The 17,582-nt window shown below is 37.1% G+C and overlaps 1 protein-coding gene across 1 annotated transcript; it reads right to left on the bottom strand.

Moving 5' to 3' along the window:
• Positions 1-2,383: 2,383 nt before the first annotated feature.
• RBP2 (retinol binding protein 2) lies at positions 2,384-12,563 on the bottom strand. The gene is made up of 4 exons (XM_084530046.1): positions 12,445-12,563; positions 8,562-8,740; positions 4,389-4,490; positions 2,384-2,702 (listed from the first exon to the last, which is right to left on the bottom strand). The coding sequence occupies exons 1-4, from the start codon at positions 12,515-12,517 to the stop codon at positions 2,649-2,651; spliced, it is 408 nt and encodes a 135-aa protein (XP_084386172.1). The 5' UTR covers positions 12,518-12,563; the 3' UTR covers positions 2,384-2,648.
• Positions 12,564-17,582: the final 5,019 nt, after the last annotated feature.

The following is a 17,582-nucleotide window of genomic DNA, read 5'->3' as shown; positions in this document are numbered from 1 at the left end:
GTGTGTGTGTGTGTGAAATTCTATTTGTCTTTGTCAGATGTTAAAGTAATGCTGATTTAGAAACCTCAGACTTTTCAACAGATGGCAGTGGAATAGATATATTTCACATGCAGCAAATGAGCAGAGTGGGTAGTTTATTCATGGAAAACTTGAAAACCATTCTGTGCACATGCTACCTACGTGAACTTTCAGAACTTAACAGAAAGATAGCATCTTACAGAGTAACCACAGAGCATTACTGGTGGGAGCACTTACAACATTATCCTACAACAGTACTGTCTTCTTTTAACCAGTTGGCTTTGAGGGAGCAAAATTGGCTCGATGCAGAGAATTTTTAGAAATCTCATCATAAACATTTCCTACACACACCTGTTTCATTGTCATTTGAAGAGTCCAGTGACAAGCAATGGTATTGACTCTTTGTCAGTACAGTACTCACTAGGAAGTGCTTTTGTTATAATACAGGCTTTTCTGCTCTCTGGATCAGAAGGACCCTGGTAAATTCCCTTTCTGTTAGCTACATTTGAGTAATATTCACTATGAGGAGAAGAATCAATGCAAATGGTAATCCTTCAAAGCAGCTGAGACAGTATTGCATGCCAGAGGGCTGAAAAAATGTGAATGAGCATTCTGTGATTTACCAGCGAGGTCTGTTCTTTCAGTGCAAGTATTTAATCTGCTGACAAGGAGATAAGGGACTTTGTACGGCTTAGAGACCAACCTAACATCACAAATAAGATGCAATTGAGTGTACCTTTGGAAGTAACTATAATGCATCATAATGAATATTTCCTCTGTTTACTGTTTCCTCTAGTTCTGCGTGTACATTTATAAAGAATGCTGCAAGGTCTTACATATCAGTATGTGCAGGAAGAAAATTTTGTTTTGGAGCATAAACAACCTTTAACATTTCCCCCCTCCCTGTTACAAAGTCTAGAATTTTCTTTTTCTAAGTTTGCGAAAGAATAAGGTCAGATGTAGTTTTCTCCCTAATCAAAGTCTACTCAAATGCCCAGTTGCCTACTTCATTTCCTTCCCATCCATATCCACTAGACAGAGCTTGTAAATGCCATAACGAATGAAGAATGCTCATTTTCCATCTTCAAACTAAACATTTCTATATTTATGACAATTCTTCCTAATACACGAGAACTTTTCCTTTGTTTTGTGATTTGCATGAAGTTACGAAACCCTGCACTGTGAGGTCTTTCTCCCGGTGAGAACCAAATGTGAGTAATATCACTGATTACATCATGCATATGTTTTTTTTGGTGGTAATTACTTAGTTGTGGTAACATTTTGAATGCTTAACTAACTGTGGTCCTCCTAAGCCTAGTAACTAGTAGAGACTTAGAAGTAGGAATTAAGTCTATTTCTATCAGAAAGTCCAGGTTAGGGCTGAAAGAGAAAAAAAATAAAAAAATAAAAAAATTTGCTAACTCCAAGGTTGGTATCCAATTTATTTCAGGAGAAGCAAGGTCTAGTTCATAAAAATGTCTCTACATACGTATTTACACATATGCACATGGCCATGTACGTATTAGTGAGGTATTAATCAGCTCTGGACTTTGCAAATGATTGATACAGTTGGAAAAAACAGATGGGCTTGGGGCAGATGAATCCTTCTTCAGTTCTGTGTATCGTTCATACACATTTTATTGAATAATTTCAGTTTCCATCTACTGAAGTAGTTCTCACCAACCATGGTTAATTTAAACTTGCCTATAGCAAAGAGCATGAAGTCTTTTGAAAACAAACAAACGAACAAAAAAATAAAACTGAAGAGAGTAGGATGGAAATGACTTTTCTTTTTAGCCTTTAAAAGCTAGCTACAAGGTGAAGACTGCAGTATGCTGGGTACTCCTCATGCAGTCTGCGTAAACTCTGCAGTTTTCCTCTGACAGCCATATGTACACCTTAGTATTAACTTCATGGAGTAACTCTTGAAAAGAGAGTGTGCTTCAAACAGCCGACTTCTTAACTGGGATTATTAGTAGTATGCCAGTTCTAACTGGAGGTCAGCACTGTGTCAATGATCTGTTAGGACCAGATCACGTTTCGTGTTGGCCATGAGACATTTATGAGGTCTATCAGCCACAGATCTGGGCCAAATTGATATTAATAATAACCGTTATGTGGAAGGCTGTGTGTCTTGTTCAGTGCATCATCCTGTTGCCTGAAACTGTGGACTTAGAGATCCAGGACTAAATTAAATAAAAGCAGTCCAATGAATGCCCAATTTTACTCAATTATCCAAATATATTGTGATGTTACAGCACGGTGGAGAGATATACCGTAGTTGAGAACATTGTGACTGTTAATTTTCAGCCTTGTTGCCAAAGGATGTTCTTCTGGAAAGAATCACAGGGATTGTAGAAAAGCATTGTTTGAAAGACAATTTTATTTAACTCCAGACTGATAAACAAAGAAAAAAGAAAAAGAAAAACAAAAACAAAAAAGAAAAAAAATGTTTATAACCATTTGATGTTATTTCCGTAAAAAGTGCTTCTCTCCATAAATGTGCACAAAAATGCATTCAAACAGCAGTGTCAAAGAATTATTGCAAATCTGGTTTGTTTGCATGTTTTTTAAACAAAACTTAACAGCACAATAGTGTGATGAAGATCTTTGTTGTTTCCTGGTCAGTTTTATTTTTTCCTCTTAAATATCTGATGGCAAACCTGGTCTTCACATGTCAATTCCTGTAGTATTAAAACAATTGGTAAGAACATAGTGGTACAAGTTGCATACCCAGCAGCTCTCCCCAGAAATTACTACAACTGTGCCACTGCATTACAAAGATACGCTTATGAAGAAGAGAACACAAGGAAAGAACAGTGAATTATATGTGACCAATCAGCAGGCATGCACCACATGTTGCAGTAATCAGATTTTGACATGTGAATTGAGCTCTACAAAAAAGAACTTGAAAAATGCATAAAAATTGCTCTTTAACGCAAGGCTTTTTCATGTTCAATTATTAAAACAACATACTGTAATAGTTTATATTTCACGTTACTTCATAATTCATGAGAAGTACTGAAACAGGGAAATTTAAACTAAACAAACAGAAAAAATGAGGATGCTTCAAAAGGATGGGGACATTTGCTTCAGAGATATGCCCAGCTGTATTTCAGTGGCTAGATCAATACAGGATTTTTGCCTGGTACTGCAGCTGATCTCTTGAAGTGTGGCACACAGTGCACACACCTGCACATTGCAATGCACTCAGCTGGGTTAGCCTTCTGACTGTGCCAGATACGACTTGGAGGTGAACTGAAGCTGGCCTTTTATCCAGCCCTGACCTGCCATGGAGTTTCTGAAGACTCCTGTGAGAATCTGCTTGGTCTCTCTGCTTCCCCCAGTCTTAGGCTGAATGCTGGAGCCAGCATGTAGCATCTTTGTTAGGTCAGCTTTTGAATATGTGAATATGTATTGAAATAGGGTTGAAAAAGTGCTCTGGACAGTTGACTTTCAGTTAGGTGACAGATGGTTTTTATAATTCATTGCCTCGACCTTTCAAGCATACAGACTTCAGGCAATGTGTCTAGCCATACCAACTACCTGCAGCGTAAACTTGTAAAGGTGTAGATATCTAGATGCATATAATGAGACAGAAATTAATACATTCTTTTCCATAATCTTTCTGCATCCACCTACTGCACCATCCAACATTGTATTGCCCATTTCTTGATTGTTCTCCCAAGAAACTCTGGAATCATATTCATTACATACTCTGTTATTTTGAATTTTTTTCCATGCACCAGTGCTCATTTCCTGCATGGCCCTTCTGGCCTCTCTGGGGCTCACTGTATTTGTCTTTGAGCCCCAGTTTACCATCTCTGATGTTTGAATGTTTTATCTTTTTATTGTACTAACACCTAACACAAGATAATTGCAATGTAGGTTGCTTGCAGGATCCTCTTGAGTATCCAGAGAGTGATTTCTGATCTGGATCACTGCATAGTTCCTGCATAGTACTTTCATTCTTTCAGGACAAAAGTAACATTTTTCTTGCAATCTTTTTCCTATAGTTTTTTTTTTTTTCTTTTTCTTTTCCTTTTTTTTTTTTTTTTTCCTTTTCTACCAGTGATTAAAAGAGAATGAGAAGACATTAGAGGTGCAATGTAACAAGAAGGGTTAATAGCCAGAGGGCAACGGACTGGAGCAAAAAAGGCACTGCGGGATTTTGTCTTAATTGGGAGCAGTTGGAAAGAAATTGAGCATTCCTGAGATGTAGCAGAGGGGGGATTTCCTTAGAGTTCAGAGATCAGAGCTGTCTAAATAAAGACCTTTCTAACTAGAATAAGTAACAAAACCTTTGAAATGGAAGAAATGTACTTTCTTGCAGTCTGTTATGCACTATGTGTCTGTATATCAGCCCTTACCAGATGCAACTGGTCTCCTTCAATCCAGTGCTTCCAGCCTCGGTTTTTCTTATCGCCTTTCTGAACACATACCAGTTTGTCACCGTCCCAGGTCACTAGTGTCTGCATGAATCAAGTAATTAGTACAGATATGTTAACAAGAAACTTACAAATACATGAAAATAAGTTCATTCAATCAAACAATGAGAAGAAACAATTACAGTTTCTTCCTACCATTCCTCATTTTCCTCCTAAGGAAATAGAAATCAACCAGTCATCCAAAACTCTGAATGCTTTCAAGATGACATCACTGTTTTGATGTCAAGCTTTTACAGTATTTTGTAGTGAATTTCCATGTATTTTTTCACGTACACTAAGGTAGAATTCATATCACCTAGTGAATTGCTGAGCCTTTTTTTTTTTTTTTTTAATGAAAGTGAGTTTTTTTTTCTTGCTGTTTAAAGTCACTAATAAAAAGATCATAAGGTTTCATGAGTGAAGATCTGCGGGCTTATACCAGATAGTGCTGTGCTAGCACTTCTAGCTCTGCATAAAATAACAAGAGGAAGTATATGTTAATATAGTCTTGTACAATACATTTATTTACTTTATATCATCTTTCCTGCACTTTCACAAGAGGGCTTTAAACAGAGATATCATGACCCAAAGAGAGAAAGAAGCTTTTACAGAGGAATTTTAGTTGAGTCACTGATGCATCGAAGGTGAAGGACAGGGGTCTGGATGTGAGCTCCAGGTGGAACAGTGACAGATGCAGGAGTGACTGTGTGACTTAACCTCCATTCTAACCGTGCATGTGGATGGCACAGCACCACTCAGCTGGTGAACATACTCATAAGAGGTCAGAAAGACATAACAGTATTAGTGCTCAGAGATGACAAATAACTAAAACAGGAGGTTGGTATATTTGGAGACTAGTCCACAAGAATCTGGAGAATGTGATTTGCCAAAGTGTACAGATTCGTGAGATAGCTGCAGCTTTGTGGGCAACATGAAGTTGAAGGATTTAAACCTACAGTGAATAAAGTTTAAACTACTTCTTGCTCTGCGTTATAGTAGTCATACTTGAATTTCTCCCTTCAAAGAGGTCAACGGTAGCTTCCTCAAATATACTGTCCCATACAAAGGCTTATTTGACCTGAAGGATCTTGTTAATGCTAGTGCCATCTATCAGAACAAACCCCAACTATTGGGAAAATACTCACTGGAAGTTCTGGTATCCAAAAATTCTAGGAGCACTATGAGGTTAATTCATCTTTTGATTATTCCTTTTTGAGGGCGTCTTATTTCCTTTATGGGGGATTATTTTCCCAATGGGGGAGTCTTTCTCAAAAACATCTTTTGTAAGAAGAGAGGCTGAGAGATCTGGGGGTGTTCAGCCTTGAGAAGAGATGGCTCAGAGCAGAATCTCATTAATGTGTGTAAATACCTAATTGAAGAGAATGAAGATCGGGGAGCCAGACTATTCTCAGTAGTTCCCACTGACAGGGCAAGAGACAATGGACACAAATTAAAAGACATGAAATCCCATCTGAACACAAGAGATTGCTTTTTAACTATGCGGGTGGTCAAACATTGGCAGGGGTTGCACAGGGAATTTCTGGAGTCTCCATCTGTAGAGGCAGTCAGATCTTGACTGGCCCCAGCACTGAGCTATGTGCCCCGGCTGACCCTGCTGGAGTGGATGGGTTGGACTACACGACCCCAGGAAGTCCCTTCCATCCTTAACCATTCAGTGGTTCTGTGTGATTCAGAGTCTGTCACTAATAAACAGGGTATTGGACACACTGATTCTTGTCCAGGAGAAAGAGGATCATATCTGCAATGAAAAGTTCTCTTTACAGGATGAATTCTCTACTTAGATATGCTACAGTAAATTCAGAGGAACTTCTTTTAAATTGCTCTAGATTTGAACCATTGTAAATTAGGGAGACATTTAGCCATGTATCGTAAGCAAATCCTCATCAGACCAGTTGCAGTCAGTGGAAGTTCAGTTATTAAAAATCTCCAAGAGTATTGGGAGCCTAATTCATATTCTGGTTCAGTGCTGGATGATTTATTTCTCTTATGAGGGAGATTTCTATTAATAACCAGACAAAACTCATTCCATTTCAGTTAACTTCTTTCATATTCACGGTATTTTTAAGCTACATGGTCTTTAAATTATCTATGCCCTCTTTACATTTAAATGTTGTCTAGCAGTTTTATTACCTTTATCTAACTTCAGTGTGTTTGAGGCATTGTTTTGTTAATAAAATGACCAGAAAATTATTTTAGAGCAGTCCAGAGATTAATGGCATGATGTGTTTCCTCTTTCCTCCTCCTCTTGTTAGAAACAAATAATATAATTTATTCAGAAAAGAATATTAGGCAAAAGTGATTAAACCAGGTAGGGTAACAATTGTACAAGCTGTGCTTCCTTCCTTCCAAATAATTGGTAATGAAGAGGAAATCAGTAAGTCTGCAAGTGAACTGATTTTGCACAGACAGAGAGAAAATGGCTTTAATAGTGGCAAAGATTTAAGGATTTAAGGAGTGGTGTAACCGATGATTCCTTAGATCCTTAGCAATGCCTTCAACTGATCTAAAGAGATGTGGGGGCAAAGGTTTAAAGCACAAACCCCATCACAGGAGTATGTCCCACCCAGTGCTCACTGGAGAAAGTGATAGGAAAAAAATAGACATAGAGATATTTGATACTGGAAAATGGGTCTTATTATTTGATGGCTTGCAGTACTGTGACTGAGAAATAATTTGGAAGAAGTCATAGAAGTCATAGGAATTACACTGCACAAAACTGATTTAAGAATGAAAAGCGATCCACAGTGAATAAGCAATGCACTCTGTTAAATCTGTGCCACTCCAGTGAAGGATTGTGTGAGTTCAAACATGAATGCGTTCTTTATGCTGCCCTTTCCTGTGGCAATTGCCGAAGCAAGATGGGCCTTGTTGGCAGTGAGTGTTGATCTGAGCTGTTGAGAGTTTGGCAACAAGGTCTGAAACTTTGTTTATTGGGAAGATAATAGTGGTAATGGTGCAGAAGGCAGCCTGGAGAAGAACAGGAGAGCTCATTGCTGAGTGGAAGATGTGGTAATTGTCAGCAGAGTTGATAGGGGTAAATTCAGTGAATGATGGCCAAGACAGGCAGGTGGTGCAAGGAGATTTTCAAAACCCTGAAGGGGACAGTAAATGGAAATTTGAGATCTATCACCCTTTCTACCTTCAAAAATCTTGCTTAAGTATTTTAGGTGTGAGAACAGAAATTAAACAGAAGCATGGAGCTGAATTCAGTAAGTGAATTTAACTGACAATCATATCTATTCTCCTTACTGACTTCCCTGACATGGACTGGTTTGAAAGCCTCACAAGATTTACTAGCTGATTCTGCTGTAGCAGATAAGGGATGTGCTAACACACAATATGGTCCTTGATCCAAACATTCCTTGTCCACACAGCTCACTGAGAGGTGTCTGAAGATATGCTACCCGCCCCCTCCCCCCCCCCCCCCCAGTTTCCCTCAGGAACTCTGAGCCGGGTTACTCCTCCAGTCCTTGAAAGATCAAAGTGTGCATTGCGAGGCCTTCTTGCCTGTCACTGCCTGCAGGCCTGCATTTGCACCTGTACCAAGGGTAACGTTGGCTCACGTTTTCTTCTTGTCACTTCTCCAAACTAACCTATATTTAATAGCTGAGTGCACCTGATTTTAAACAATGGCCAACTGTTAAACTGTCCAACTGAGGCTGAGCAGGCTCAGACTACAAGTCCCGTATGAACCTAGCCATTCTGAGCTGAACATCTATATTGACACAGAGAGTATCCTAAAACCAAAATGATAAATTTACAATTTCCTTAAGGAAGATACATAGGTAATAATAAACTGTTTTTGTTATTTTCTAAATTAAGGCATATCATAGAAAAGCTGAAAAAATTTCCCATCAGAAAAATATTTTATTAATTATTGTCCTCATGTATCTGAGTATGCATCCTAATTTGTATTTAATATAAATGCTTGTAGCAGGAAAGAAAACTGTCTCAAAATGCAAATTATTTGTGCTTTATAAAAATTCACTAATGTCTGTAAAGTTCTGGCAATTAATTTTATCATTTATTCAGCTGCTTTTTGGAACTGCTGGTGCGGATTGTGGTATAAAGATGAATCAGATACTACATTTATACCTTAACCACTCGGTTATCGAGTCCTTTGGTATGTTCTTCAAACTCCACTCCCACAGTGTAGTTCAGTTCGTAGTTTCTGAGAGTACTGAGTGTTTTTGTTTTAAAGTTGTCTCCATCTTGAATAATCTCCTTTGTTTGTTTCAGGTGTTTTGCAACCTTACGAGTTGCAAAATCAATATCTGTCAAAAAACAGAAAAGAGAGTATCACACAAAATTCCAACATCTGTTACTAAAAATAAAAAAGTCACCAGTCATCATTTACATTTACACGTCATAAAAATGGCACTTTATTTAATGATAAATTAATTTCTCAAATAACCTCTTTACCTGCAATATTTCACAGAGAAAAAGATTTTTTAAAAACAACAACTTGTGTTTGCAAGGCTTTCAACTTGAAAATCTTCCACCGATTGTGCATTTTCTTATTATGTGGGTAGCTGTGGGAATATAATGAGCAGAGCTACAACATACAACCAGCAGTTAATACATGCTGGCTTCTTAAATTATCCGAATCTCCAGATTTTTTGGAAGTGAAATAACAAGACCTACATTTCTTTTTTGGCCTCACTCATGCATGAAGCTGTGGGATGCCAGGAGTGCTATTATCATCCTGTGCCTGAGAGCTTTTCCCTCTTCCAAGTGTGCAGTATAAATCAAGTAGCTCTTAGGCATATGAAGATACTGATATGTGTCCTGCAGGGTTACAAATGTTGGCCACTCCCAAAATGAGGTCCTCAGAATAATATTCCTTTTCAGAAAATAAGCATGTTAAAATGGCTATATAATCTATGTGATTTTGGCAAGTTACTTTTAAGTGGAACCTATAATCTGTGGGAGTATACAAGAAGTTAATTAATTAATTAAAAAATTGCAGAAGTTTAATAATGAATGAAAGAGAAACGATCACATAACTGATATCTATTATAGTTAAACAGCAGAGACAGAAATAAATTGTAGATAGATGTTAAAGGAATAATGATTCAAAGTAAAAAATTGAAAAAGTATCAAACTACAGCATTTGGCAATTTGTCTTTAATGTTCTGTCTGCATTTTATGCAGTGCTCATCTCCTTGACATCCTTATTTTGTTCATGATGAAGGCTAACATCATAATGTAAACAACTGCTTGCAACTGAATACATTGAAAGTTATCGAAAGGAGAGTATACAGCACTATCATGACAGTTTGCCCCAGACAATCCACCTATTGCCAGCTGCATTGCCAGCTGCAATAAATATTTCTGAACAGCTGGCAATGAATCCTAATAAGGTGCTATATGCAAATGAAATAATCTCACATGTTTCTGCAAGAGACTGAAAAATGGTTGTGGCTTTTTAGCCATCCTTTAGTAGTTTTGCATATGAATTAATCATTGTCAGCTCAGCAATGCCACATACTAATGGAGTCCTTTCTGTTTTGGTAGATTCATTATACTACTTGTGAAGTACTAATCGAGTTGAGTGAGAGCATTGGCTTGAGAAGAATTTTTTAACATGGGGAATAATGTTCTTGTTCAGTATTTATGTTCAAGACTTCTTGGGTATATTTTATCTTCTATGTTGGATTAAAAGTATCTCTGGGTCTGATTTATAACCAGGTAGGATAAAATTTAGGTCTCTCCGAGGAAAAAAAACTGTCTAGACTTCTAAAGAAATGCTATTTCTGACTAATATATTAGTCTTGTAGCTCCTGGAGAAAAATTGGGAGGTTTTATTAAAGCATGGTTTTCATAACTGTATGTTGAACAATACAAGCGATAAAGATGATATATTGTTCTATTATAGTAGATTAAAATACTTTGTAACATGTTTACGACAAAACCAAAGTTTCTGGCTTAAAGGGCAAAACTATTCTTTAATTAAAGTATAGAAATACATATTTATTAATTATAAGGATGGATGAATTTTAAAAAAATGCCTCAGAGTGCTTTGAACCTGAGGATTTTAATACTTAAATATCAACCACATGCAAATTTGGGAGAAACAAAGCAGAATAATATCTTTTCACCCTTTCCAATTCATTACCTTTCACTGATCACAAGCTAATGAAGAATGTAGTCTGCAAATAACCTATAGTCATATGCATCTTCTTTATTTTTTTTTTTTAATTTATTTTTATTTTTTAATTTTCCCTCACTAATTTAGTGGCAGTTTGTCACTACTATAACGTATAACTCATATATGCATGTATGCACAGAAAATCATGACGTACTAGTGCAAACAACTCCTTCATCCCAACCAGTTGTTGATGTTCTTATTGGGAAAGTAGTTTGAAAATGTCAGAAAGTTCAGTGAGTATGTCTCCATTAAAGTGTGCCCAGGGTAGGCAATGAATCAAAGTATTTCCCAGGAAGAATAAATCTATATTGCATTCCTTATTCTAACACATTCTTTCTCCTTTATCTTAGGCTATTGAGTAGGTCAAGTGCTATTATTCTTGTGAACTGTTACTTCTTTTTTTAAACAGCCTTCTCAGTATCAGATGTCTGTACTCCAGACTCCATTGTAGGCTGAATCCATCCATTTTTCTTCCAATTTCCATTGGGAAATACAAGATCAGAAGGGGATAAAAAATACATATTTTATTTAATTTAATAATTTATTTTATTTTATGTAATAACAAAAAGGTGATAATTTATCCTCTGACTGAAATGGTTCTAAGGATGCTGTTAAGATGCATATCTTTACAAGTAACTGTCAAATCCCAGCTATCTCATATGACATCAATTAGTGTGTATCTTTCTCCTGAGATTCCTGATATTATCTTAACTATTATTATTTGTATATATATTCACATATATATATATATATAAATATACCTCTAAGGTGTTTGTGTATAGTACTTACAGACTCTCCTGAAGTCATCAGGCTTTTCTCTGTAAATGTAAAAGCTAAAAACTCAGAAAAGGGAAACCTGCCTTTCTTTCTTATATGAGCTGAAGCTTTGAGGAAATAATAAATACTTTCAGTAGTTGTTGGTAAGTCCTGAGAGTTTATTTTTATGAATTTGCATGTATTTCTTCTCTGTCCATCTAAACAGATAAATAAATTAAGACATGGACTCTTTGATGGGACTAAAACTAGTAAAAATTCAGCTAAAGCATCATTTTTTTCATCTCAGTCAAGCATTTTCTGGTGTTTATCCCTAAGTCAATCACTAGTGTAGACATTCAGGATTGTTGGATTTAGATAGCATTACCTGATTACCTGATGTATTAGACTGTTCTTCCTAACAAATGCATTATCTTAGCTTGTGGAAGATGTCTACACAGTATATTACTGATTTTGAACCACTGAATTGTTTTTATAATCTACATAAGTAGCTGTTTTTGTATCTGAGCAAACAAGTTCTCTAGTAACTTGAATCAAAAACTTTTGGACAAAGCTCAAGGAAGCCACAAATCTGATCTTGACTTTGGATGAAAAGTACAATGTACTTTGACTTGAAAAAACTTTTTTTTTTTATCATTATAACTCTTACAGTGGCATCAGGTACTGTAAAAAGTCAGAACAAGAGGAAGATCAAATGCTCAACAGAAGATATATATCAATGACCATTAGATAGAAAACAAAGAGACAACAGCTGGGAATGAGAAATGCATAGGCACAACTGGGCCCATGAGGGCTGTCCACTGTAAGCATGAAAATAAAATATCTAAATATAGAGTAAAATCTTTGGCTACAAATTTTCTCATATTTTATACTTAGATCACTGTAATTGCAAGTACATTTCAATTACTTCATTTTTAATGTGATTGACAGAAACCCCTATGCCACAAGGCACAATACAGAAATAAAATAATTTCCATTAATTTTTAGAAAGATTTTACGTATAACAAAAACATGTTATCTATATCTCTATATAGTTAATATTTTTTATTTTACCTAAAGCAACCATGTAGCCTTCAAAGTTTTCATTGGATTCCATTTCCCACGTCCCATTGTAATCTGCAGGCATGGTGGCAAGAGCTTAAAACCAACTTCAGATCAAAAGGTGAAGCTGGAAACAGGACCTGTTAGGAGAGCATTTTATAAACCTTCTCATATCTTTTTTTTTTTTTTAAGCTTTATGGTTTTCTAGATAATACAGTTTAAGGGTCAGAGTGATAACCCTAGAAAACTTCGCCTTCATTAACAAAGTTCAGTTGAACAGCTGGCAGACAAGGATCACTTCTGAAATACGTAGTAATACAGGATATGATTTTATAGTGACCTTTGTAAAGAACTAGTAGCTATTATGGTATACCTTTGAGATATATTGAACACAGTGGCAAGTTGTACAGCACAGTTAAAGTTCCCAAGGTGAATTCTTTTTTTTCAGTTCCTTTCTAGGTGTGACATTTCCCTGTGAAGAACCAACCTTACAGAACTGACAGACCCAGAACTCCCATTTAAAATTGATGGAAGTCTTGAAAGTGTAGCAAATGCAAGATAGGACAGAAAAATAAATATTTCTCTTGAAAATATATTTGCATTCCTTTGATTTTCATATATTTATATAGTAAGAGCTGCGCTTACACCAACTTTGATTTAACAAAATCATTGACCACTCTGCAGCAAGTTGTACAATGTACAATTTGTAGCAAATGTACAATAAATCAAAGTAAATCATAATTAATCTCAATATTACCCTATATTAATCTCAATATTACCCTATAAATTGCTTTTAATTACCCTGAAACATAGCAGTTTGTATTAGGAAGGTATTTTTCATCCAGCAGCACTACATTATTGTGGGGAAAAGCACAGATGTAAGTTGTGCAAATAAGCACATTCAGAATGTGTCTGAATAGAGACTTTGAATGTGCAGTAGAACTTTATAGGAGATTACAGTAAGCACTAAAAGCAACTTAATATGAGCTAAGGCTTTAAATTCTTTGGCTTTAATTAATCAAGGTAATTTATAGACAGCTGTACAAATGGAACAACTGGAAGTGATCAGGAGTGCTCCTTGCTTTTTTCTCTCTTTCTTCTCTCTTTTTTATTTATTTTTTAACAGGGATATTATTAAAATTATTGCTAGAAAAATATAAAGAACTAGAACTCCAACCCAGAAATAAGGAAATTCAAAAGTTACTGATCTTGCAATGTCTTTTGCTTTTACTTTGTTAAAATTTAATTATCCACAGAAGGCACTTTAGGACTCCACAGAGGCTGAAAATTTGTACAGAGGTTAAAAATTAAAAACTACAAAAGTTAAGAGTTGCTGGGAGTTCAGTGCTTAAAATACCTTTGAGTGATACTTAAAGAGCTCATTTCAGAGAATAAGAAGTATCTTGATCCCTACTTACAGAAGATACTAAGAGGGCTTTCAATAAGACACAGGGTTAGGAAACTGCAGTGATTGAAAGCCGAAGATCAATGAATTCCTGCATGAATGCGTGTAGGACGATATCTGCATTCGTAACCGTGTAGTTTGTCTACAGACCAGTTTGCCCATGGAAATTGGTAAACTAATCACTGTTTGAGATCAGTGCAGAAGGTTACTTTCTAAAACATGCCTCGTTTCAAGCACAAGTTACTGCGCTGAACACATATGTATTTACTTCCATTGTAAGAATTTTGAGATGAGACACTATGAATGATATGCAGACAGTCAAATTTGAAATACTCTGTTTTTAAACATTGTTCTACCATGATGTTATGTAATACTTATGCAATAGGCTTGACTTTACCTATCTCTGTGTACTTTCTTTCTTAGTCTACACATTACATCAATATGCATAAATACATTGTCATTATTTATGCATTTTATGTAGATAGTAAAAGATTCTTTAACAACAAGGAAGAGAAAATGTTATTGCTCCCAAGTCAGCCACTCACAAACACTCAAAATCAGTTGTATAAGCAACATCACTTCAGTTGCCTTGTGCACACGCATAATAATCTCTAAGTGCATTATCACACTGTTTTTCCAGCTGGAAGTTATTCCCTCCTTCAGTACACTAAAGGGATAATCAATTTATAAGCAGGTACTCAGTATATCTCTGAATGCCTGGTGGTGGATGTATAAGAAGGAACGAATCAAACTGAATGTGTACATTCACCTTCTAAAATCTGAGCATATGCTAGAAGCTCATGGTGACAGTTTTTATATGCTCATTGATTTTAGCTCTGAGGTAGTTTGCTTCCTCTATAACAGTCGTTTTGACAAGATGTGGAAGTGATTGAAACTGTATCATGTGATGTGATGATCAATAATTAACATATATTATGAACTACAAAAGAAATAGATGGTTCCATTACATATGCAAAGCTAGCCACATTCAGAGAACACAAATTATGAGATAAGATCATCCTGTATATATCAGGCCTTAATTAATTAATAGCATATACATATAATTGTACAGGTTTCTCAATTCTGCTTTGCTTGTGTCCATCCCATTTTCTTTCTAAATAACTTTTTTTTTTTTTTTTTTATGCATGCATTTTGTAAACTCCCTATTAGGACCTCTCTAAGCACAGGTTTATTCAACAGAATGGAAATAGCTCTTGTGAGCCCATCAGGTAAATAAGTGACTGGCTTACAGACACTAAATTTAACCAATCAAAGAAACATCTAAGTAGGGAATTAATAAAACATGAATTATTGACTTGACAGAGTTCTGTGATGCTTCATGAGCTTTTAAAGAGCATTGTGTTACGATCCGCAAAGAGAATTTTTAGTTTACGAATCAATATCTTGATAAAACCTCTACCACATATAAATGCCTGCCTAAATCATACAGAGCTAATAGTGCAGATGTTGTTAACACAAATTTATAAAAGCCCCATGTGGATAACTTTAAGTCTGCAGATCACTGACCCACAGTATTGACAGTGTTCTTTTGCGACCGTGCCATGCCAGTTATACTGGGCAGCCTCTCGTTGCATTTTAGCTTTAAAATTCTGACTTATTATCAACTTCAAATCTTAAGAATTATTCTCTGTGTTTATTGTTTATGCAGCACATACATAGAGAAAAACTCACAAATAGCAAAACAGCGTTTCATTCCTAAGTCATGAATACACATTTATGGAAATGAAGAAAAGGTGTTCTCTTTTACTTGTCACGATAATCATGTTCTCAGCACCCATTCCTTGAAAGATCACCAGTAAACTCAGGTGGCATGCCATGTATAGCATGTACAGAATCTTGGGAATGGGAGGAATTAGGTGTATTTTTTCATGTTTTCCAGTATGTATGTGAAAAACAAAAGCTCTAGGCTCATAGTTTGTGTGTCAGATTTCAATCAGAGATAAGTTTTATGGCTGAGTAATAAGAACTTGGAAATAAAACAATGTAATGAAGAGACAGAAGACTGTACACTGTTAAAGCCCAAGTAACTTTGACAGTCTTTAGTTGTGTGTGAAGAAGATCTGGATAGGCTGCGCTGATGGGCTGAGGTCAACTGCATGAAGTTCAACAAGGGGCGCAATAACCCCAAGCAGAGCTACAGGCTGGGAGAGGAATGGTTGGAGAGCTGCCAGGCAGAGAAGGACCTGGGAGTGATGGTGGATAGTCGGCTGAATATGAGCCAGCAGTGTGCTCAGGTGGCCAAGAAGGCCAACGGCATCCTGGCTTGTATCAGGAACAGTGTGACCAGCAGGGCTAGGGAGGTGATCGTCCCCCTGTACTCAGCTCTGGTGAGGCCGCACCTCGAGTACTGTGTTCAGTTTTGGGCCCCTCGCTACAAGAAGGACATCGAGGTGCTTGAGCAGGTCCAGAGAAGGGCGACGAAGCTGGTGAGGGGCCTGGAGAACAAGTCCTACGAGGAGCGGCTGAGGGAGCTGGGCTTGTTCAGCCTGGAGAAGAGGAGGCTCAGGGGCGACCTTATCGCTCTCTATAGGTACCTCAAGGGAGGCTGTAGCGAGGTGGGGGTTGGTCTGTTCTCCCATGTGCCTGGTGACAGGACGAGGGGGAATGGGCTTAAGTTGAGCCAGGGGAGTTTTAGGTTGGATGTTAGGAAGAACTTCTTCACTGAAAGGGTTTTTAGACATTGGAACGGGCTGCCCAGGGAAGTGGTGGAGTCACCATCCCTGGAGGTCTTTAAAAGACGTTTAGATGTAGAGCTTAGGGAAATGGTTTAGTGGGGACTGCTAGCGTTAGGTCAGAGGTTGGACTCGATGATCTTGAGGTCTCTTCCAACCTAGAAATTCTGTGATTCTGTGAAATGAAGATGGCTTTTCTTGTTTTTGTCCTACGAATCAATATGGATTAGTGGCAGTCTGAGACAGAACATCTCATAAAAAAGCCTGAACTGACAGGATTGAGATGTGAGGCCCAAACCTTGTTTCTGTGGAATGAGTCAGCAGTCATGAAAGCCACTTCAAACACTTGCCTTCAGTTCCTTTGATGGTATCCAAGTCCTGCCTGGATGAAAAATCCTATAATGGTGTCTGAAAGCGTTCAGCCGTCTTGCTAGCTGAAAGAGCTTGTGGTGCACTGTCCTTGAGAAAGCTTATGCAGCAAGACACTTTTAAGAGAACTGTGGAAGGAACAGAGGCTATTGGTAAAACAGATTTTTTTTCTGTCAACTTCTGGGCATGTCATTTTGAAGAGACAGTAGTATGCTTTCCACTCTGTCCTTACCTCACTTTCATTTTCCTTTAAAACTATCTAATATGTATATGTATCACAGGAGAAAGAATGCCTTGTACTCCACTGATCAGGCCCTATGCTCCTCATGCTTGACAGCAGAGACTTTTGCCTATGGTTATTTGGTTGCTCTATAGCACATAGAAATATGGCAAGCTGCTAAAGTTGTTCTCAGCAATTGAATTCCCCTGAAAGATTCAGACAGAAGGAGCATGGTCATAGACACCTATTATTATTTTAAACTTGCTACCACATGTGGACTCATGTTTATTTTCATTTTTATGAAAATTAATTGCTTGAAATGTATTCAGTGATGGCTGCTACTGCAAAAACTGTCAGAGGTGCTATCTCACCAGGCTTGGGGCTCTCTTTAGGACAAACACGAGTGGTCACATTATGACAACTAAAAGTAACTTGGAGGGAGGCAATCCTCTTCCTGTCAGCA

This window comes from Aythya ferina, assembly GCF_964211825.1.
Source record: "Aythya ferina genome assembly, chromosome: 9".
NCBI lineage: Eukaryota > Metazoa > Chordata > Aves > Anseriformes > Anatidae > Aythya > Aythya ferina.
The sequence above is the reverse complement of the archived record's forward strand: the minus strand, read 5'-3'. Positions and strand labels throughout refer to the sequence as shown.